At 41.6% G+C, this 24,099-nt stretch overlaps 1 protein-coding gene across 3 annotated transcripts in view; it reads left to right on the top strand.

Moving 5' to 3' along the window:
- LOC140728541 (dipeptidyl peptidase 4-like) overlaps positions 1-24,099 on the top strand; it is a 202,365-nt gene that overhangs the window by 152,340 nt on the left and 25,926 nt on the right. For all 3 annotated transcript variants that reach the window (XM_073047412.1, XM_073047414.1, XM_073047413.1), the window contains 4 exons: positions 3,595-3,719; positions 3,804-3,851; positions 11,539-11,637; positions 23,702-23,771. In XM_073047412.1, the coding sequence (XP_072903513.1) occupies positions 3,595-3,719; positions 3,804-3,851; positions 11,539-11,637; positions 23,702-23,771 (342 nt within the window). The remainder of the gene's footprint in view (positions 1-3,594; positions 3,720-3,803; positions 3,852-11,538; positions 11,638-23,701; positions 23,772-24,099) is intronic.

Raw genomic sequence — 24,099 nt, 5'->3', positions numbered from 1 at the left:
ACACCGGAGTGTGTGCTGGGGGCAGCCCACAAGTATCACCACACATGTCAGTGCCAACATAGCTCAGCAGAATAGCAGAGAACACAACAAGCAACAAAACGACAACAGCAAAATGAGCAACACACACAAAATGCCGAAGGAACTCAGCAGGCCAGGCTTCATCTATGGAAAAGAGTATAGTTGACATTTTGGGCTAAGACATTTCAGCAAGACTGTTTAAAAAAAAAGGTGTGGAGTCAGAATTAGAAGGGGGGGGGAACAAGCCCTGTTCCTTCCTCCCATCCACAAACATAAACAGTCCCGTAATCCCAGGACGGACCTCCAGCCTCCCACCGCAAGTCTCCAGTAGATTTCGACTTGGGCCCACAAGCACTGAGCTTCAACCTCCCCGGTGGATTTGCATTGGTTTGCAGTCAATGTTTCTCAATTTTGGAAATCCAATTTGAACCCCTGTGTTTCGATTCTTGGCATTGTTCCCAGACATGCCGATCACTGAGCACCAGGCCTTGAACTCTGGACTTGCTGATAACAAGACCCCAAACACTAGGCCTTGAACTCTGGTCTCACTGATTTATGAACCCCGGGGGTTCATCAGAACTCATTCCTTCTGTCTGGAAAGAAGTCTGTTAATACTCATAGCAAAACTAAAATGAACAGGGAAATTAAGTCACTGGGATTGAAAAGGTAGATCAGATGGGATAATTGGTATTTGAAACTTGAGGACATTTCCCCAAATGGGATTGCTGGACATTATTGAAGCCTTAATTATACGTAGTAACAAATATGAATTAATAATGTTATTATATTGCATTGTATGGTGGATGCAAGTTCCTGAGGACCTCCTTTTAGTTGATGACTATGTGATGGCTCATCAGGTGGAGCAGAGTGTTTCTGCACTCTGTCACCACCTACTTCCAATCAAAACTACTACTTTTTTAAAATGTGCTTCCACTACTAATCTGTGTATGATTGGAGCCTGGAATTTACATTTTGATGATGTGCTTTTTGGCTGACTGAGCGATCTGGCACGTTTGCTGTGTCTGGGGATTTTGGCGAGATTCTGAGTTGGTGTGTGTCTTAAAGGCAGAGCACGAACCTATGGTCGGCTCCATTACTTCTTGCCGATTATAGGTTGAAATAGATGATAACGAGAGTGGAAGGTATGAGAGTGTTCAGCACTGTCTGCTTGCATTCGAGTGATCACTCTGTCTCTATGTGTTTCTCTCTCGATCTCTGAGTCTCTCTCTTTGTCTCTGTCTCTCTCTGTCTCTGTCCCCCTCTCTGTCTCTCTCGGAAGATGCAGGACTCTTGGGTCCCACACTGCAAGGTTTGGTTGCTGTGGCTCTCAGCTCATTTTTGGAGGACTCTGTGCTTCATGTTACATGTGTTTCTGGATTCTGGTAACGCTTATTTTTGCTGTTTTGCGTGATTCAATCGGAGAACTTTGCCATGAATTGGGGCATTTCACCACAGCCTGACTCTGCAGCCTGCAGTCAACGAACGGCACAGTGCTGGACGAATCTGAACTAAACTCAAACATTCTGGACTTCTAGACTATTTTGAGGACTCTGTGTTTAATGTTTCATATTTTGTGTGTTATTCATCGACTTTTTGCTGTTCACACGATTTGTTCCTTTTTTGTGTGTTGGATGTTTGATGTACTCTTTGAATAGATTCCATGGTGTTTTTTGTTTCAAGGCTGCTTGTGGGAGGCTGAAACTCATGACTGAATACTTTATATATATTTTGATAGTTAATGTACTTTGAATCTTTGACAGAGTTTAGAAATTAAGCAGGAAAACATTCAGCCTCATCAATATCTGTCAATATTTTCAATAGATGGTCAGGTACAGATTGCCCATGAAGCTTCAAAAGAAAATCTTTATTCATGGCCTACACAGTGTCATTTTTTGGTGCTAACGTTGCTCTTTCATGCAATCACTGGTAACTCATGATGTTTGGGAAAACAGCTTGCATCAATTTTTCATTGAACCCAATTCTGTTGATTCTTCATGCTTAATTTCCCTATTTCTAATTTCAGTAACTTCAAAGCAAACTCTCTTATAGATGGTTGCTTGTCAAACATGCTTGCACATTGGTTTTCAAATGTAATTGTTTAACAATTTCCAAAAGATATGATGCTGTGATATGGTGTCCAATTCACCTGCTTTAGTACCTCGTGGAATCACTGATAGCATTTGGTGGAAAGCTCAATTTAGTACTAAAGTAATGGCTCCTATTATTGTGTCTAAGACCTTGTCGCATTTTTTCTGATGTTTCAATGACAGCAATGTACATTTAACCCAGATAATAGATTTAGAATCTGTTTGAATTGTTGTCTGTACAGTTCCCCAACCAACATTACATGTTGTAGTCTCAATATTTGTCAAACTTAACAGGCATCTATAGGTCAATTACCCCCCCCCCCCCCACCCCATTCCAGACTCTGACCATTTCCTTCTTTTCCCCTGCCTATTACTTCCCTGGTCCCATCCTTCTTCCCTTTCTCCTATGGTCCACTCTCCTCTCCTATCAAATTCTTTCTTTTCCAGCCCTTGCTATTTCCCGCCCACCTAGCTTCTCTTATCACCTTCCAGTCCGTGTCTTTCCCCGCCCACCTTTTTTTATTCTGGCATCTTCCCCCTTCCTACTCAGAGCTGATGAAGGGCCTTGGCCAAAAACGTCGACTGTTTATTCATTTCCGTAGATGCTATCTGACCTGCTGAGCTCCCCCAGCATGTTGTGTATGTTGCTTTGGATTTCCAGCATCTAAAGATTTCCTCGTGTTTTTAAAGGTCAAATGTTCATTTCCACTCCAAGCCACAGTCAAAAGCTTCGAAGCATTTCCTGATGGTGCATCTGGGAGGACAATCATCTTTTGTGTTTGAATTTTAGCCATAAATATATTCATAGACAAAGTATTTCCCATTCCACTGGATTCCAAGAAAAAATACCTTGGTCAATGCAGCCAAGGTATTTATTTGGTATCACTAAACATGGTACTTTTTCTCAGATATATTCACTTAATTGGATTAAATCTTAGCTGTCTCCCAAGCAACACAGTGCATAGAGTTTTGGTTTCTCTGTACAGTACAGTGGAACAGAAGTGCTCAGATCATGTCCATCCGAATATTTAGTCAATCAAAATTACAGTTTAAAAATCTCATTAATATTCCATTGGGGAAAATTAACATTAATCCCTTTTACCTATAGGCTGTAGCACAGTGGGACAGATTTAAGGTTATGGACGTGGGAACATTACAAGAATTCATTCACCACATAGGTAACAACTGTTCAAAAACATGCAACTCATCTCCACTTCCTCAGAAACGATGAGAAGAGAAATGAATGTTGATCTTGATACAGTCTTTACAGTCTGTGAATGAGCAAAAGAAGTGTTGTGTTCATTAGTTTTATGTAATGCTATCTTTCTCTTTTAAAGTTTGGCATGTTCCAGTTTTCCAATCATCTGATGCTTAATTCAGGATCTAATCAATACATAGAGGACACGACTAATTTCACAGCAACTCTTTAAGTAAGCTTGCACAAAGTCTATTTCAGTCTGGTATTTATGTTATTTTTTCTCTCCTACAGAATTGAAGTTGGAAAAGTTAATCCAAAACAACAGTGTATTACCTGTGAACTGATGAAAGATCGCTGTCAGTACTATTCTGCATACTTCAGCAAGAACGGAAAGTATTACAAACTGCTTTGTTATGGTAAGTGCATCAAAGATGTTAATTCTTTCAAACCAAAGATAGATCATTACCATCGACTTACTATCTGACCTTTGTTCTGTGCAGGTCCTGGAATGCCTATTTTTGGTATTTACAATACTGCCAATCATACAGGTAATCACAAATATGTTAATTTTCATATGAATTACAGTGGTGCAAAAGCTGGATTATTCGAGTTGTAGAACACTACAACACAAAACAAGCTCTTGAGCCCATCAAGTCTGTGCTGAACCATTAATCTGCCTAGTCCCATTGACCTGGTCCCAGACCATAGCCCTCCCTAACCCTCCCATCTCTGTATTTAGTGTTGAAATCAAACCCACATCCACCACTTGCGATGGCACCTTGTGCCACCCTTTCACCACCCTCTGAATGAAGAATCTCCTCCTTGTGTCTCCCTTAACCATATTCACCAGCCTCCAGTCAGTGAGGCTACCATCTACTTTTGGCTGTTCCTGTAAAACTCATATCTAATCAACTTACTACCTCATCTTGAATGCAGTTGTATCATCAGGGACACTGGAGGTTTCCCTGCCTTCCCGCGTCCTGCAAGCCGAACATTCCACTATCCTGCCCTGCTTCACCACTGCTCTAAATGTGCAATAAGAAAGAAAGAATAAATAAAAAGAAAAATCTACCTACAGCCTATGCATTTCCTTGCTGAAGCCTCAGTGAGCCTCAACTCCCCACTCACATAATTGCCACTCTGCCTAAACCTAACATCTTTATATTAGACCTTCCCAAGTACCTAATTATGCACAATCCAATCACTAATCAGGAACTGTGGCTCTCAAAAGGTGTTGACTGCCCTGCTTGCTTCTTTTTAAACTCTCATTAATGGATATTGTTATGAGATTACAGTCAACAACAATCATGAACAATTGAAAGATAAGTCACCTTGGACAAACAGGGTACGTGCAGAATGTGCGGATCATTCATAGTTAATTTGGTGCAAGATTCCACCAGATTCCAGCTGCCCACTTCATGTCTGTATAGCAGTACTCCTAAATGTTCAATTGCAATGTACAGATTTGTGAATGTTTGGTTTTCTTTGTACTAAATTGCAAAAGTCTGCAGAGGATAATTCGGCAATACCAGAGGGCAGTTTCCTGATTCATTCTGCCACTTACACCAGCAGTTCACAGCTCTCTATCGTAGTTGTGAGCCATGGACATTGTCCATGACATCAGATGAACAGAAGCCAGAATGATGAGGCCACGCTGGTGGCAAAAGCAACGAAGGAAAAGAAGACCTTTAACCAGGAATCCAGATCTGCTCAGGGTATTCAGGTAGCATTATCTCCAATCAGGACCTCAGTGTAAAGTGATTCCTCTAATCCCATAATGATGTCCTCCGTGAATTAAACCAGGTATGACAGAGACAATTTTAACCTCAGAACATAATAAAGTCCGGATTAAGACGGGCTATTAAGGTGCCAGAGTTGTGAATTTCTAGATATCAAGTTCTTCCCTGGCTGGAGCTGAAGACATTTTAAAACAATCATTTTGCTGCCCATGGTTTCTGTTCATTTGATGTCATGCCATGTGTCAGGGACAAAGCCCATGTTCAAGTTCAAATTCATCTTTATTGTCTCTTAATCATACACGCATACACTGCTAGGTGAAACAATGTTCCTCCAGACCAAATGCACAACACAGTACACAGAGCTCATACGTAACAGGGGAAAGTCATAGCAGTCGGGTCACTGGCAATGAGTCTGCTCTCTGACTCAACGGGAAGATGGGGGAAGAGTTGAGCTGTGGTAATGGGAGATTCATTAGTTATGGGAATGGACAGGAGGTTACGTGGGCAAGAAAGAGATTCCTGGATGGCATGTTGTCTCCCAGGTGCCAGGGTCTGGAACAATAGTGTGTAAAAGGAACAATAGTGTGGACTATTATCTAAATGGGGAGAAGGTTTGAACATCAGAGGTGCGAAGGGACTTAGGAGTCCTTGTGCAAGACTCCCAGAAGGTTAATTTCCAGGTTGAACCTGTGGTAAGAAAGGCAAATGCAAAGTTGGCATTTATTTCGAGGGGAATAGAATATAAAAACAAGCAGATAATGCTGAGGTTTCATAAGACTCTAGTCAGGCTGCACTTGGAGTATTGTCTACAGTTTTGGCCCCTAAATCTCAGAAATGATGTATTGTCATTGGAAAGAGTCGAGAGGAGGTTTGCGAGGATGATTCCAGGAGTAAAGGGGTTAATATATCAGAAGCATTTGGCAGTTTTGGTCCTGTACTTCCTGGAATTTAGAAGAATGCATGGGGATCTCATTGAAACCTACTGAATGTTGAAAAGACTAGATAGGGTGGATGTGGAGAGGATGTTTCCAGTGGTGGGGGTGTCCAGAACCAGAATGCACAGCCTCAGAGTTGACGGGCAACCTTTTAGAACAAAGATAAGGAGGATTTTTTTAAAATCAGGGAGTAGTGAATCTGTGGAATGCTCTGCCGCAGACTGTGTTTTAGGCCAAGAAGGTGGGTATATTTAAGGTGGAAGTCAACAGTTTCCTGAATAGTCAGGGTAGCAAAGGATATGGTGAGAAAGCAGGTGTATGGGTTAGAATGGGATCCAAGATCAGCCATGATAGAATGCGGAGCGGACTCGATGGGCTGAATGGCCTAATTCTGTTCTTATGCTTTATGTTCTTATCTCGGATCAAGTTCTCAGCATTCTTAAGTGGGAGGGTGAACAGTCAGAGATTGTGGTCCGTGTAGGTACCAGTGACATGGGTAGGATGAGTGACGAGGTTCTGCATGGGGAGTTCAGGGAGTTAGGGACTAAGTTAAAGTGCAGGACTTCCAGAGTTCTGATATCCGGATCGCTCCCTGTGCCACGTGCTAGAGAGGCCAGAACTAGGAAGGTTATGCTGTTTGACATGAGGCTAAGGAGTTGGCATGGGAGAGAGGGCATAACATTCTTGGATGATTGGGCTCTCTTCCAGGGAAGATGGGACCTGCACAGAAGGCACGGTTTGCACCAGAATTGGAGGGGGACTAATATCCCAGCAGGAAGGCTAGTTAGTGCTGCATGGTGGGGTTTAAACGAGAGTTGCAGGTGGATGGGAACCAGAATGTCAGAACAGTTAATGGAGAGGTTATGGGGACAGGTGTTGGTAAGACCTCAGACAAAGTCAGGAATCAAAAGGTTGAGCATGAGGCCACTAGAGCCCTGAGCTGCATATATTTCAATGCAAGAAGTATTGTACAAAAGGCAGTTGAGCCCAGGGCATGAAACCCAGAATTATGACATCGTAGCCATTAGTGAGACTTCATTGCAGGAGGAGGCAGGACTGGCAGCCCAATATTCCAGGGTTCCATTGTTTTAGAACTGATAGAGTGGGAATGATTAAAGGCAGGGGGTGGTGTTACTAGTCAGGGAAAATGTCACAGCAGTGAACCATCAGGACAGACTGGAGAACTTGTCTAGTGAGGCATTATGAGTACAACTGAGAAATAAGGAAGATATGACCATGGTAATGGGGCTATATTACAGAACACCCAACAGTCCGAGGGATTTAGAGGAATACATTTGTAAAGAGATCGCAGACTGTTGTAACAAACATAAGGTCGTTTCAGTAGGTGATTTTAACTTTCCAAATGCTGACTGGGAATCCCATACTGTAAAAGGATCAGTTGGGACAGAGTTTGTCAAAGGTGTTCAGGAAAGTTTCCTTCATCAGTACGTAAAAGTCCCAATGGGAGAGCGTGCAGTTCTGGATCTGCTGTTAGGGAACGAGATAGGTCAGGTGATAGAAGTTTGTGTAGGGGAACACTTTGCATCCAGTGACCACAATGCCATTAGTTTCAAAGTAAATATGCAGTAAAGTAGATCTGGTCTGTGGGTTGAGATTCTAAATTGGAGAAAGGCCAATTTTGATGGTATTAGAAATGATCAGGCAAGTGTAGATTGGGACAGGCTGTTAGCTGGCAAAGCTGTACTTGGTAAGCAGGAGGCCTTCAAAACTGAAATTTTGAGAGCAACAAAGCATGTATGTGCCTGCCAGAGTAAAATGTACAGATTACAAATGTAGTGACCCTTGGTTTTTGAGAGATATTGAGGCCCTGGTTAAGAGGGAAAAAAAGTGCATTGCAGGTATAGGCAAGCAAGAACACGTGAGGTGCTTATCGAATATCAGAAATGCAGGAGAACACTTGAGAAAGAAATCAAGAGGGCTAAAAGAAGGCACGAGGTTGCCCTAGCAGACGAGCTGAAGGAGAATCCCAAGGATTCTACAGGTATGTTAAGAACAACGGACATAATTGCTCCTCTGGAAGATCAAGAAGATCTATGCATGGAGACAAAAGAGATGGGGGAGATCCTAAATGCATTTTTTGCATTTGTATTTACTCAGGGTACAGACACAGAGTCTATCGAAGTAATGCAAAACAGCAACAATTCCATGGACTCTATACAGTTTACAAAGGAGGAGACGTTTGCTGTCTTGAAGCATATTATGGTGGATAAATCCCCAGGGCCTGACACAGTGTTCCCTTGGACCCTGCGGGAGGCAATCACAGAAATTGCCAGGGTCCTAATCAAAATCATCCTCAGTGACAGCTGAGGTGCTGGAGGAATGGAGGATAGCCAATGTTGTTCTGCTGTTTAAAAAGTCTCTAGACATAAGCCAGGAAATTATAGGCCGGTGAGCCTGACATCAGTTGTGGGAAAGTTATTGGAAGGTATTCCAAGGGACTGGATCTATAAGAATTTGGACAGACATGGACTGATAAAGGATAGTAAGCATGGCTTTGTGCATAGTAGGTCATGTCTAATCAATCTTATAGAGTTTTCAAGGAAGTTTCCAGGAAAGCAAATGAAGGCAAGGCAGTGGATGTTGTCTACATGGACTGTAGGAAGGCATTTGACAAGGTCCTCAGGGGAGGCTGGTCAAGAAGGTTCAGTCGCTCAGCATTCAGGATGAGGTAGTAAATTGGATTAGACATTGGCTTTGTGGGAGAAGCCACAGAGAGGTCGTAGAAGGTTGTCTCTCTGACTGGAGACCTGTGACTAGTGTTATGCCGCAGAGATCAGTGCTGGGTCCTTTTTGTTTGTCGCTGTTACGAACCCCGTAACTGGGTGTCTTACCAGCAAAGATAGGAGTAGCCGTTGAAGTCTGATGATACTATTTTTAACAGCATTTATTAGTGAAAATACACAAAAATAATATCAATGCAAATATACAGATAATATACGTCATCAATACTAAACCTAAAAGTGCGGGTATAATAATAATCAATAATAAATAAGTTCTATCGTTGTCTAGGGGATAATGAATTGTCCGATGGAAATATAAAGTTCAGTTCAGTTCATACAGGCTGCAGCCGTTGTTGATCGCTGTGTTGCAATTGTTGGAGAGAGAGAGAGAAAGAGAAAAACTTGCTGACTTTCCTTGTTACGATCTTGATCCGTATCCGTCCTTTAGCTGGACCGTTCCGTGGCGGACTCGTCACCCAGGCAAGGGTGGGCACACACACAAGCCCCCACCGGTCTCGTAGCGTTTCTCCTGGTGTGTTTGAGGGGTGTTCCCCAGACCCGACTTTTATCCCCACTCACGGGGTCTCAGATGTTAATCAGGTTGGGATGATGTAATCCCTCAACCAGACCACTCTGGTTGCCCCCTGAGGGGTTTCAATGAATAGTACAGTACTCAATACACAATTCCTCCTTCAAGAGACAATAGCAGTAATCTCTCTCTTTGTCAATAGGAGACATTCCACCTTGTGTATTCTGCGTTGTCTATAACAACTGCCTTTGCTGTTATCCTGTGTCTCTCATTACTGACATGCTGTGTATCTCTCTCATTTCCTGGGTATCAGACCCGAAATAATAGCGATTTTGCGATTCTCAAAAAGGGTGGGGGGGGGTGACTTTGCTCCCTTCATTCGTAACAGTCACCTATATCAATGATCTGGATGATAATGTGGTTAACTGGATCAGCAAATTTGCAGGTGACACCAAGATTCAGGCTGTAGTGGACAGTTAGGAAGGCAATCTTGGCTTGCAGAGAGATCTGTATCAGCTGGCATACATAATTTATTTGTGGTTTCCAGCTTAATTTACTATTACCACTCCTAAAAATTTTGTTTCAGATACCTTGTCAATTTCAATATCATTTATTCTGTTTACTATATGACACAAAAAAATATAGTCCAAGACCCTGAGTCAATGAATGTTTCAGCAGACTGTACAATAATATAGAACATAGAAAACCTACAGCGCAGTACAGGCCCTTCGGCCCACAATGCTCTGTCTAACATGTACTTACTTCAGAAATTACCTAGGGTTACCCATATCCCTTTATGTCTTACCTTCTGCTGAATGAACACTGGGGGGCAGCACTGACTCCAGTCTTTATGCCACACCACTCCACTTCTGAGGGAGCTGACCGACTTCGACGCCTCTCTCTTGTGTGGCTGTAAGCAGGCGACACCACAGCTTGAGGTTTAATCCTCGCTATGGCCAAGGCCTCCAATGCTCCTCTGACACAGGTAGTATTACGATCCACACCAAATCCAGCTCCTACAGTTTCTCCACCAATAATCAACTCACTGATGGAGTAAACCTGCAGTGCTATAAGTTCTTGATGTCCAGCAGGATCTTGTGATTGTAAAAAAATAAGTTTAGACAGGACAAAAACATCTTTAGTTGACCCCATAAAAGCCGCTGCATCTTACTGGATATTATATCGCTATTGGTGATTCATATGCGATGAGACCTGGGTGATGGCAGGGGGCTCTGTAGTCTCACAGCTTGGGGGAACAAACTGTTTCCCAACCTAACATCCCTTGACCTAATGCTGCGGTACCTCCTGCCTGATGCTGGGAGTCAGAGATATCGTTGGATGGATGGGAGGGATCATTGACAAATGCTAAGACTCTTGTGTATATAGCATCCCTGATAAATATCTCTAATGGATGGAAGAGAGACCCCAATGATCCTGTTAGCCACCCACACAATACTTTGTCTAGACTTGCAGTTAGACGACTTGCAATTCCAACACCAGATGGTGGTGCAGCTGGTCAAACCACTTTCCGTGATGCTCCTGTAAAAATTGCTTCGAATGCTGGGGGTGGAGAAAGCACATCATTGATTACAACTATGATGGAGAGCCATTATATAGTAATCTACCTGATTTCTATATTACTATAACTCCTTCTGGTAAACAAAGTCCCTCCACTCCCCCCATCTTCCTCTATTCCACACTCTAGCCTTTTACCTCTTCTCACCTGCCTATTGCTTTCCCTTGGGTCCCCTCTTCCTTCTCTTTCCCCTATTGTCCACTCTCCTCTCCTATCAGATTCTTTCTTCTTTAGCCCTTGACCTTTCCCACCCACCTGGCTTCCCCTATCACCTTCCAACTGTCCTCTTTCCCCTACCCCCACCTTTTTATTCTAGCATCTTCCTCCTTCCTTTACAGTCATGAAGAAGGGTCTCAGCTCAAAATGTCAACTATCTATTCACTCCCACCGATGCTGCCTGACCTGCTGAGTTCCTTCCACATTTTGTGTGTATTGCTTTGGATTTCCAGCATCTGCAGACCTTCTCAATAGTATCTAAAATAACCTCTTTCTATTAGTCCTGGAATGCATTCTACTTTATGTTCTGTGAAATTTTGCCATTATTATCAAATGATAAAATATCACATGCATTACTATTTGATGATTTTTATTATTTCAGCTATAATTTTAAACCATCCATCCAGATGTTTTATTTATATCTTAATGCAACTCTGTCTGATAAGGCAAGTATCATTTTGGATCTTTGAAGAACTAAAGACTTTTTTTTATCTTCAAGTGGTAAAAACTCTCGAAGATAATAAAGATTTGGAAGAAAAGCTGAAGGGCATTCAGATGCCCACAAAGGTTCTCAAGTCTTTACAATTAGATGGCACAAGTAAGTTAACTTTTAATATTCACATGAAATGTCTCGATCCAAACCGCTGACTGTCCGTTTCCTTCTACAGATGCTGTCTGACCCACTGAGTTCCTTCAGCAGTTTATCTGTTACAGATTCAAAGTTCAAAGTAAATTTGTTATCAAAGTACACACATGTCACCATATACAACCTTGAGATTCCTTTTCCTGCCGGCATACTCAATAAATCCATGATAGAATAATAACCATAATAGAATCAATGAAAGATTACACCAATTTGGATGTTCAGCAAGTGCAAAAAAGACAACAAACTTGCAAATACAAAAAGAATTAAATAATAATAATAAATAAGCAAACAATAAATAATCAAGGACATGAGATGAAGAGTCCTTGAAAGTGAGTCGGTATGTTGAGTGAACATTTCAGTGATGGAGCAAGTGTAGTTGAGTGAAGTTATCCTCTTTGGTTCAAGAACCTGATGGTTGAGGCATAATAACTGTTCCTGAACCTGGTGGTGTGAGTCCTGAGGCTCCTGTACCTTCTTCCTGATGGCAGCAGTGAGAAGAGAGCATGGTCATCTGCACCAGATGCAGACACTTGTGTGACCTCATTTTATTTACTGTGCAGAAAAGACTAACTGCTATTAAGTTGATATTGGGCTGTTAATATCTTCATGGTACTTATGTGCTGTATTAAGTAAAACATCGTTATCTCAATGGAGTGATAGTGAGAAATGAATATGTAATTAAACCACTTTGTGTGGGTACAACCCACTGACTACAGATTTTAATAGTTAAAACTAGTCAACAAAGAAATCTCATAAATACCTACTACCTTGTACCTCTTACTCTCCTCCCCCCACTTTTTTACTCTGTCTTCTTATTTCTGTTTCAGTCTTAATGAATGGTTTTGGCCTGAAATGTTGACTGTTTACTCTTTTTCATAGATGCTGCCTGGCCTGCTGAATTCTTACAGCATTTTAGAACACAGAACATAGAAATCTACAGCACATTACAGGCCCTTCGGCCCACAATGTTGTGCTGACCATGTAACCTACTCTATAAACTGCCTAGAATTTCCTGTTTTTCCTATTTTTCTATTTCCTCTATTTTTCTAAGCTCCATGTACCCATCTAAGGGTCTCTAAGATGTTGTGTGTATTACTTTCAGGCTAAGGTCATGGTTTGCTGAAAATGTTCCATGTTAGTATTCTTTGTGATCTGGAAAGTATTGCCTAAATAGCTATTTGAGCTATATTTGATTGTGAAATTGTAATGTGGGAGAGCTGATTCGACGATCCAATGGGTGAAACAGGAGACACTGATTTAAAAATAGCTACTTTAGATGTTTATTTAACTCCTTCTTCGGCTGTCCATTGATTTTCGATGATGACTGTGGCCTGGGCAGGGTTGTATGGAAGACCTGCAGTTTGCCATGTTGCAAATCTCCCCTCTCCACACCACCAATGTTGTCCAAGGGAAGGGCATTAAGACCCATACAGCTTGGTGTTGTCGCAGAGCAATGTGTGGTTAAGTGTCTTGCTCAAGGACAAAGCACGCTGCCTCAGTTGAGGCTCGAACTAGTGACCTTAAGATCATTAGACCAAAGCCTTAACCACTTAAAAATGAACTAAACTGGGCGTCTAGCTAAACAAGTATTTGTCAAAGCTACACAGAACCACTAAGCTGTACATTCAATGACCTTTAAATAAATGGATACTCTGCTAAACCTCCCTGATTTATAAAATCCAAGAAGTAAGCATGCTACGAACAGATACTTAACAAAACAAACGCTGGGGTGGGGCAATGTGTCTGCAGTGCTCTTTCTCAGTGGTCCTTCAGTACTGGTTGTGACTCTCTGCCTGAAGTGGGCCCCGTGGATGGCAGGAAGGAAAGGGAGTGAACCCTTTGCACGTGCTACCTTTTATACCCCCAGGGTGCCCGGAACCAGAATTGGGCACCATTGCGCTTAAGCCAACCAATGGGAAAAGAGCATGGCAGACATTAAATGAATCAATCAGCAGAATGGAGGCGACTTTCGATCAACGTAAGCCATGCCCTCCAGAGGACAAACATATAAAAGAAAGCTGACAGACGGACAGACATACTTTATTGATCCCGAGGGAAATTGGGTTTCGTTACAGTCGCACCAACCAGGAGTAGTGAAGAAATATAGCAATATAATCCATAAATAATTAAATACTAATAAGTAAATAATGCCAAGTGCAAATTAGTCCAGGACTAGCCTATTGGCTCAGGGTGTCTGACACTCCGAGGGAGGAGTTGTAAAGTTTGATGGCCACAGGCAGGAATGACTTCCTATGTCGTTCAGTGTTACATCTCAGTGGAATGAGTCTCTGGCTGAATGTACTCCTGTGCCTAACCAATACGTTATGGAGTGGATGGGAGACATTGTCCAAGATGGCATGCAACTTGGACAGCATCCTCTTTTCAGACACTGCCGTCAGAGAGTCCAGTTCCACCCCCACAACATCACTGGCTTTACGAATGAGTTTGTTGATTCTGTTGGTGTCTGCTACCCTCAGCCTGCTGCCCCAGCACACAACAGCAAACATGATAGCACTGGCCACCACAGCCTTGTAGAACATCCTCAGCTTCATCCGGCAGCTGTTAAAGGATCTCAGTCTCCTCTGGAAATAGAGACGGCTCTGACCCTTCTTGTAGACAGCCTCAGTGTTCTTTGACCAGTCCAGTTTATTGTCAATTCGTATCACCAGGTATTCGTAATCCTCCACCATGGCCACACTGACCCCTTGGATGGAAACAGGGGTCACCGGTGCCTTAGCCCTCCTCAGGTCCACCACCAGCTCCTTAGTCTTTTTCACATTAAGCTGCAGATGATTCTGCTCACACCATGTGACAAAGTTTCCCACTGTAGCTCTGTACTCAGCCTCATCTCCCTTGCTGATGCATCCAACTATGGCAGAATTATCAGAAAATTTCTGAAGATGGCAAGACTCTGTGTAGTAGTTGAAGTCCGAGGTGTAGATGGTGAAGAGAAAGGGAGACAGGACAGTCCCCTGTGGAGCCCCAGTGCTGCTGACCACTCTGTCTGACACACAGTGTTGCAAGTGCACGTACTGTGGTCTGCCAGTCAGGTAATCAATAATCCATGACACCAGGGAAGCATCCACCCGCATCACTGTCAGCTTTTCACCCAGCAGAGCAGGGCGGATGGTGTTGAACGCACTGGAGAAGTCAAAAAACATGGCCCTCACAGTGCTCGCCGGCTTGTCTAGGTGGGCGTAGACACAGTTCAGCAGGTAGACGATGGCATCCTCAACTCCTAGTTGGGGCATGAATAAGCCATGTAGGTGTCATGGTATCACTCTTGACAAAAACCAGTGTTCACATAACTGGACTCAAGTGCAGAGGAATGGCAGACTGTCTGTCAAAGAGGTTGCTGACAACAACTCCTCTCAGGAGCAGAGAAATGGCAGAATCCCCATGAAGAGACCAAAGCAAGATGTTAGACATAAAAATACCAACGAAGCATTGGAGGCATAACTGAGCAGCACTGCGAGACAAATCATTCTCCCTAGCACACAGTAGGACTCCACTTACAGAGCACAATGAGAATCCCCTTTAAATAATCATAAAATGCAGGAAACACATGCTGGTCACAATTAGTTTGACAAGGTTAAACCAAAAGTACCTGAGCTTAATGGCTCTAACAATTAATAAATACAGGTATTCAAGAAACCCAGAAGCATTTGATGCACCACGTGATGGCAACTCATTCCATATTCTCACTACACTCTGAGTGAAGAAGTTTCCCCTTATGGCCCACTTAAATTCTCACCTTTCACACTTAATCCATGACCTCTAGTTGTAATCCCATCCAACTGCAGTGGAAAAAGCCTGTTTGCATTTATCCTATCTTTACCCCTCATAATTTTGTATGCTTCTATCAAATCTGCCCTCAATCTTCTACTTTCCAAGGTAAAAAGTCCTAATGTATTCAATCTTTGTTTATAGCTCAGGTCGTATTCTTATAAATTTTTTCTGTACTCTTTCAACCTTATTTACATCCTTCCTGTAGGTAGGTGACCAAAACTACACACAATACTCCAAATTAGGCCTCACCAACGACTTATAAAACTTCAACATAATATTTGATCTCCTGTACATAGTACTTTGATTGTTGAAGGCCAAAGAGCCAAAACCTTTCTTTACAACCCTAACTACCTGTGACGCCTCTTTCAATGACCTGTATTCCCAGATCCCTTTGTTCTGCCACACTCCTCAGTGCCCTACCATTCACTGTGTAAAACCTAGCTGGGTTGGTCCTCCCAAAGTGCAACAGCTCACACTTGTCTGCACTAAATTCCATCTGCTATTTTTCAGCCGATTTTTCCAGTTAGTCCAGATCCCTCAACAAGTCACGAGAGCCTTCCTCACTATCTGCATGCTGACTCTTGGTGTCATCAGTAAATTTGCTGATCCAGCTAACCACACTATGTTTCATATCATTGATATGGATGACAAACAACAATGGAGCCAGCACCAGTTCCCTGCAGTACTCACCAGTCACAGGTCTCCAGTCAGAGAGGCAACATAGCTAATGTCTCATCCAATTTACTACCTTATCTTGAATGCCAAGCGACGGAACCTTCTTTACCAACCTCCCACCTCCCATGTGGGACTTTGCCAAATGCCTTTCTAAAGTCCATGTACACAACATCCACCACCTTGCCTTCATCCACTTTCTTGGTAACTTCCTTGAAAACTCTATAAGAGTGGTTAGATATTACCTGCCACATAGGAAGCCATGCTGACTATCATTAAACAGTCTATGTCTTTCCAAATACTTACATGTCCGGTCCCTCAGAATACCTTTCATTAACTTTCCCACTACTGATGTTAGGCTCACCGACCTATAAGAGGATATAACTAGTTAGACAAAGTCTAATTCTGTGAACATTTGAGGGCTGATTCCTGTCCCATAATCACAGCGGAGTGCTGCATTCACAGGAGACATTAGTATAAATTGTGTCTGCCATGAAAAACAGGAAATGTCACACAGTGATGGTTTAATGTAAACAAGCTTAAGGTGCAACACTGAACCCAGCATGTGAGGCCTCCTGTATATCGGCAAGCAGCTGAATAGCAACTGCTTGTTTGGCTGTACATTTCCTTGGTAGGGAAAGTCTGATTCATATTATAGACATATTAGCTCAGAACATGCTGACAAGATAGTGTGTTTAACAAGTAAAGAATTATTAATGTGCAAATTAATCAGCAACTTCTTGTGAGGAAGATATTTCATGTGAATTGTTAATTGCAAAGAGTTGCTGATGCTTTATGCTGTTCTAAATGGCAGACTGCCCTAAATGTTTATGAGGTTCAAGAAATTGAAAATACACATTGATACACAATTAAATTCATTGAGTAGCTTATCAATGCATATCGATGCAGCTACAAAAAAGGCACGTCAGCGGCTATATTTCATTAGGAGTTTGGTGAGATTTGGTACGTCACCAAAAACACTCTCAATTTTTTTTACAGATGTACTGTGGAGAGCTGCATCACCATCTCATATTGGGGTGTGGGGGGGGGGGGAAGGGGGTACTGCAGAGGATCGAAGTTGGCTGCAGAGAGTTATAAACTCAGTCAGCTCCATCATGGGTATTAGCCTCCGTAGTATCCAGGACATCTTCAAGGAGCAGTGCCTCAGAAAAGTGGCATCCATCATTAAGGACCCCAATCACCCAGAACCTGCACTCTTCTCATTGCTACTATCAGGGAGGAGGTACAGGAGCCTGAAGGCACACACTCAACGATTCAGGGAAAGATTCTTCCCCTCTGCCATCCGATTTCTGAATGGACATTGAGCCCATGAACACTATCTCATTACGTTTTTATTTCTTTTTTTTGCACTACTTATTTTACTTAACTAATATATATGTTGATACTGTAATTCACTTGCTTTTTCTATTATTATGTGTTGCATTTTACTGGTGCCGCAAAGTTAACAAATTTCATGACATATGCCGGTGATATTAAACCTGATTCTGATTCTGCCAAGTCAGGTATTTGGCAATTTGAATGGCCATTTGATAAAGATGTTTACATTTCTGCTAAGATCTTCATCCTCTCTCCTATAGAATGGAAACGGCAAATGCATAATTAGATTTTCACTTCTACACGCAGTAGCATGTATAGGCCCAAAATGCACATTTTCTAATTTGGCGAGAGCAATCTCATTTTGAACTCTCAGGCAAATTGCCTAAGCTGAAAAAAAGTAAAGTTAGTTAGATGTGGATTAGCTAGAGTGCAAACTGTTTGGGGAGTTCAGGAGCAATAAAAGACATGGGCAGACTCTCTGTAGGCTATTAATTTATTTAAATACCTTGGTTTAAAAGTTTTAGAAGTTATTGAAGATTTTGGAAACATAACCTTGTTATTCAATGTGGTATTTATTCAGCGGTCTTACATGTGGTAGCACCATACTGTTTGTTTACTTGAAGTGATACAAAATCTACTACCGCTAACTGCTACTGTTAATCCAGCTGTTAAAATCATTATGCTGCTTACCTACTTTACAGCCCTCCAGACCATTAGATAATTTTGAGAAATGTAGGCATGGTGAGATCATGTCTGATTTTCTTTTTTATATGTGTGCTTTAACTATACTTTATCACTAAAGGTGAGATAACATGTTTAAAAATTTACAACAGTGTCATAAGGATTGGATAGAGTACACTGCAGAGAAACAATTTCCTTAGGCTTTGAATCTATGTTAGCATTAATGTCAACCCTTAATTCATTCCGCTTTGCAGCTAACAACCTCTTAAATCAAGACTCTATCTCCACTTTTAAAACCGTACACTATTAAAAGCATTTCATTCTCACAGAGTTCCTCCAGCATTTTGTATCTGTTGCTTTGGATTTCCAGGATCTGCAGAATTTCTTATGTTTACCATTTATTTCCTGCTTCCCACCTATTCTCTGATCTCCACCATCTCTCTCCACTCAATCAGCAATATTCTTCTGGGGCTTGAGAACAGAGATGTAGGGATGATGTTCCACTGGTTACTTAAGAGGTGTTGAAAAATATGGGCCTGCAGACAAATGTTAGCCATTCAGAGCTAAACTGAAAAGAAATTTCTTCTCTCAGAGGGAGGTGCAGTTTTGCAATTCCATATCCAAGAGGACCATGAAGTCTCAGTAAATGAGTATATTGGAAATAGAGATAGTTGGTGTATATTCAAGGGAATGGGATTGGTAAAAAAAATGGCACAAAGGTAAAAGATCAGCTGATATCTTAATAAAGGAACTAAATGGTCCAGCCTTCTTCTCTATATCATAGTCTTAACTCAATAGAAGGGTATTGTTATTGGCTGAGCCCCTGAAATGAGAATACGATAGAAACATTAGCTTGAGACAAAAAGACCATAAATCCATAAGACACGGAGCAGAATTCAGCCATTTGGCACATTGACAGTGCTCCACCATTCCTTTATGGTTTATTTATTATCCCTCTCAACCCCATTCTCCTGGCTTTTCCCCATAAACTGTGACATCCTGACCTATCAACCTCCACTTTAAATATGCCCAGTGTCATAACCTCCACAGTCGTCTGTGGAATTCCACAAATTGACTACCCTCTGCTAAAGAAATTCCTCCTCATCTGTATTCTAAATGGATGTCCCTCATTTCTGAGGCTGTGCCTGCTAGTCATATTTTTACCCACTGTAGGAAACATCCTCTCTATATTGGTTCTATCTAGGCCTTTCAATATTTGATAGGGTTTATTGAGATCCCCATATTCTTTTAAGCTCCACTAAGTACAGTCCCAGAGCTATCAAACACTCCTCATACATTAACCTTTTCATTCCCAGAATAATTCTCGAGAACCTCCTGTGGACCCTCTCCAATGCCAGTCCATCTTTTCTTAGAGCACAAAACTGCTCAAAATTCTCCAAGTGCGGTCTGATCAATGCTTGACAAGGCCTCAGCATTACATCCTGGTACTTATATTTTAGTCCTCTCAAAATAGACATTAACATTGCTTTTGCCTTCCTTACTACCAATTCAACCTGCTCGTTAACCTTTAGGGAATCCTGCACAGGGATTCCCAACTCCCTTTGCACCTCTGAATTTTGAATTTTCTCCATATTTAGAAAATACACCTTCCTGTATTCCTTCTATCAAAGTGTATGGCCATACACTTGACTACACTATATTCCATCTGCCTCTTCTTTGCCCTTTCTCCTAATTGGTTTAAGTCCTTCTGCAGACTCCCTGCTTCCTCAATACTACCTGTCCCTTCACCTATCTTTGTATCATCTGTAAACTCCATTATACAAATTATTGACCTCTAATGTGAAAGGAGAAGCTCCTAACACCGGCCCATGTGGAGTACCTCTAGTCACTGGCAGCCATCCAGAACATGCCCCCTTTTATTCCTACTCTCTGCCTCCTGTCAATCAGCCACTGCTTTATCCATGTTAGAATCTTTCCTGTAATACAAGGGGCTCATAACTTGTTCAGCTGCCTCATGTGTGGCACCTTGTCAAAGGCTTTCAGAAAATCCAAGTACACAACATGAACCGATTCTCCTTTGTCTATCCTGCTTGTTATTTCTTCAAAGAATTCCAACAGATTTTTCAGGCAAGATTTTTCCTTGAGGAAACCATGCTGACTGCGGCCTATTTTATCATGCACCTCCAAGTAACCTGAGACCTCTTCCTTAATAATCGACTCCATCATCTTCCCAAGTCAAACTAACTAGCCAATAGTTTCCTTTCTTCTGCCTCTCTCCCTTCTTGAAGAGTAGAATGACATTTGCAATTTTCCAGTCCTCCAAATCACCCCAAAATCTAGTGATTCTTGAAAAATCATTATTAACGCCTCCACGGTCTCTTCAGCTGCTTCTTTCAGATCTTTCTCTGGAGTGTAGTTTGTCTGGTCCAGGAGACTAATCCACTTACAGACGTTTCAGTTTCCCAAGCACCTTCTCTTTAGTAATAGCAAATGCACTTCACTTCACTACTATAGCAGAGTATATGCTATATATATAGATATATAGATATATTTCAAACTTTTGGTATCCTCTTTTATGTTATTGGCTAGTTTACCTTTCTATTTTATCTCTACTATCCTTATAGTTCTTTGTTTACTTGCCTTCTCTTCATTTTTATAAGCTTCCCACTAGCTTATCTTCCCAGTGATTGTTGCTATATTATATGCATTCCCTTTAGGTTTTATGCTGTCTTTGATTTGTTAGCCATGGTTGTGTCGTCCTCCCTTTAGAATATTTCTTCATCTTTGGGATGTATCTATCCTGTGCCTTCCGAATTGTGCCCAGAAACTCCAGCTACTACTGTTCTCTTGTCATCCCTGCCAGTGTCCTTTTCAATCAGCTTTTGACAGCTCCTCTCTCATCCCTCTCTAATTCCCTTTACTCCACTGTAATACTCATACAAATTTGCTTCATTACACACTTAGCGACTATTCCTGCCATTGTGACAGACAGGTCTCTATAATGGCCACAGTGTTGTGGTTCCATGCATTGAGCCGTGTTCTGAGTTCATCACCTTTGTTTCAGATCTTGCATTAAAATAGTATATTTCAACCTCTCCAATTGTGTCTTACCCTTTGCCTATGTTTCCATACAGTCTCTCTCCATGTTGCATCTACCATTACACCAACTGCTCCATCCTCTGCCCTATCAATCTGGTTCCTCTCCCCTGCGAAAGTAGTCCTTATCTTCCCCAACTGTTTTAGAATACCTGTCCACAAGGAGGTTGGTCCCCATCAAGTTCAAGAGTAATCCAAACCTTTTCTACAGGTCACACCTTCCAATTCAGTTTCATTTACTTATTACACGTTTATTGAAACATGGTGAAATTCATCATTTGCCTTAACAACCAACAGAATCAGAACCAGGTTTATTATCACTGACATGTGTCGTGAAATTTGTTAACTTAGCAGCAGCAGTACAATGCAATACATGATATAGAAGAAGCAAATAATAATAATAATAATAAATAAATAAGTGAATTCATTACAATATACATATATTGAATAGATTAAAAATCGTGCAAAACCAGAAATAATATACATTTAAAAAGTGAGGTAGTTTTCACAGGTTCAATGTCCATTTAGGAATCGGATGGCAGAGACCTAAGGCTGTGATGGGGACAGCCTGCAAGTTGACAACATAGTATGTCCAGGAGAGATCCCAGTGATCCACCAGTCTGAAAGCCTGATCTCTGCATCAGTTCTTCAGCCACACAATGATCTGGCGATATCATTCTCCAGTTTCCTCCTGCTGTTCAAAGACTTACTAGTTAATAGGTCAACCGGTGTTTGTAAATTGTCCTGTGCTTGGGCTAGCATTCAATGAGGGATTGCTGAGCCGTGTGTCTCAAAGGTCTGGTTAGATTTATTCCATGCTGTACCTCAATAAATAAATAGAATACTCCTGTTGCCATGTTTTAGGGCTACATCCAGGCTGACACTATGAGTGACAGCAATTGCTGGGGATTGGCAGCAGTGCTCCATTTAGCTCCCTCAGTCCTGTAGTCTTTTCCATCATCTCACATGGCAGTGATGTAACACCTCTCTGTTTGCCTGCACTGTTCTCCACAGCCCCAAAATATCTCTGTGGTAACAAACTCACCTTCTCCCTGGAAATGAACCAAACTGTTCAGACCTTTGATAGCATATTTGCCTGAAAGATGTGTTTGAACTACTTCCACTTTGACATTGGCCAGTCTGCCCTTACCTCAGCTTGTTGCTGTTGAAACTCAGGTCCTCATTACTGGGTGCATTATTCTACCGGTTTCCAGCTGGTTCCCTCAATCTGTCCTCACAGATTGAGCATATTGTAAACACCACTGCCGGAGTTTCTGTAAATTCCATTCAAAATCACTCAGGGCTTTTTCATCTGTGCTAACTCCCTGATTAAGAATTCAATTTTAATCTGTTTATCCTTTTTCTCAAATAGCCACATATTCTTGCTTTTTCCTCTCTAATCTTTTGCAATCACCCTGACACAGTGGTGTCAAGAAAACAACCTCAATTTCGCAAAAACAAAGGAGCTGGTTGTGGACTACAGGAGGAATGGAGACAGGCTAGCCCCTATAGACATCAATGGATCTGGGGTTGAGAGGGTGAACAGCTTTAAGTTCCTCAGCATAAATATCACCAAGGATCTCACATGGTCTGTGCATACTGGCTGTGTGGTGAAAAAGGCACAACAGCACCTCTATCACCTCAGACGGTTGAAGAAGTTTGGTATGGCCTCCAAATTTCTAAGAAATTTCTATAGTGGCACAATTGAGAGCATCCTGACTGGCTGCATCACTGCCTGGTATTTACCTCCCTCAATCGAAGGACTCTGCAGAGAGTGGTGCAGACAGCCCAGCGCATCTGTAGATGTGAACTTCCCATGATTCAGGACATTTACAGAGACAGGTGTGTAAAAAGGGCCCGAAGGATCATTGGAGTCCCGAGTCACCCCAACCACAAACTGTTCCAGCCTCTACTACCCGGGAAGCGGTACCACAGCAAAATAGCAAGGACCAGCAGACTCCGGGGACAGCTTCTTCCGCCAGGCCATCAGACTGATTAACTCATGCTGACGCGACTGTATTTCTATGTTATATTGACTATCCTGTTGTACGTAATACATAGTTATTATAAATTACTGTAATGGCACATTGCACATTTAGATGGAGACAGAACGTAAAGATTTTTACTCCTCATGTATATAAAGGATGTAAGTAATAAAGTCAATTCAAGTCAGTGCTATTTATTCCCAACTTGCTAATATAGACAGCTTGATAGAAAGCTGTAGTGCACACTTCTGACCAGCTTTATTTGAACACTGGTTAATCTTTAATATTTGTGTTGAATGTCCTGTTAAGATCAGCAAATAACAGGTCTATGTGTACCTATAGGGAAGTGGTTTATCTATCATCAATATTTGCTTTAAAGGCAGATAAGTAAAAAATAAAAAGTGGCAATATTTAATCTTTGTCATGTTCTCAGCAAATTGTACTCAGCGTTGATGACAAATGTTTTAAGTGCAACTGATTTAAATATTTTTCAGATTATTGGTATCAGATGATACTTCCACCGCATTTTGATGATAAAAAGAAATATCCACTGCTCATTGATGTGTAAGTGAAATCCCAACGTCTGCTTTTCCCAAAAATAAATGTTAACTTTACAATAGGAGATGAATCTGTAGCATATAGTCTTTTCCCATCTTGTCTTATTTCAGCAGAAAATGATATTTTTATCTTTGAAATCTGTGTTTGAAGCCGTTTGATTCAGTGTAGTGTAGTAGTAACTCATTTTTTTATTTTTAATTACCTTTTATTAGTTGCCAGCTGACAAATAAGATTTGATCTTTTAGGGCTGAAATGGCTAGAACGAGAGGACATGTTTTTAGGTGCTTGGAAGTAGGTACAGAGGTAAGTTTCTTACACAAAGAGTGGTGAGTGC

This window comes from Hemitrygon akajei, chromosome 5 (genome assembly GCF_048418815.1).
Source record: "Hemitrygon akajei chromosome 5, sHemAka1.3, whole genome shotgun sequence".
NCBI lineage: Eukaryota > Metazoa > Chordata > Chondrichthyes > Myliobatiformes > Dasyatidae > Hemitrygon > Hemitrygon akajei.
Note: the sequence above shows the minus strand (reverse complement) of the source record. Positions and strands in the feature narration are given on the sequence as shown.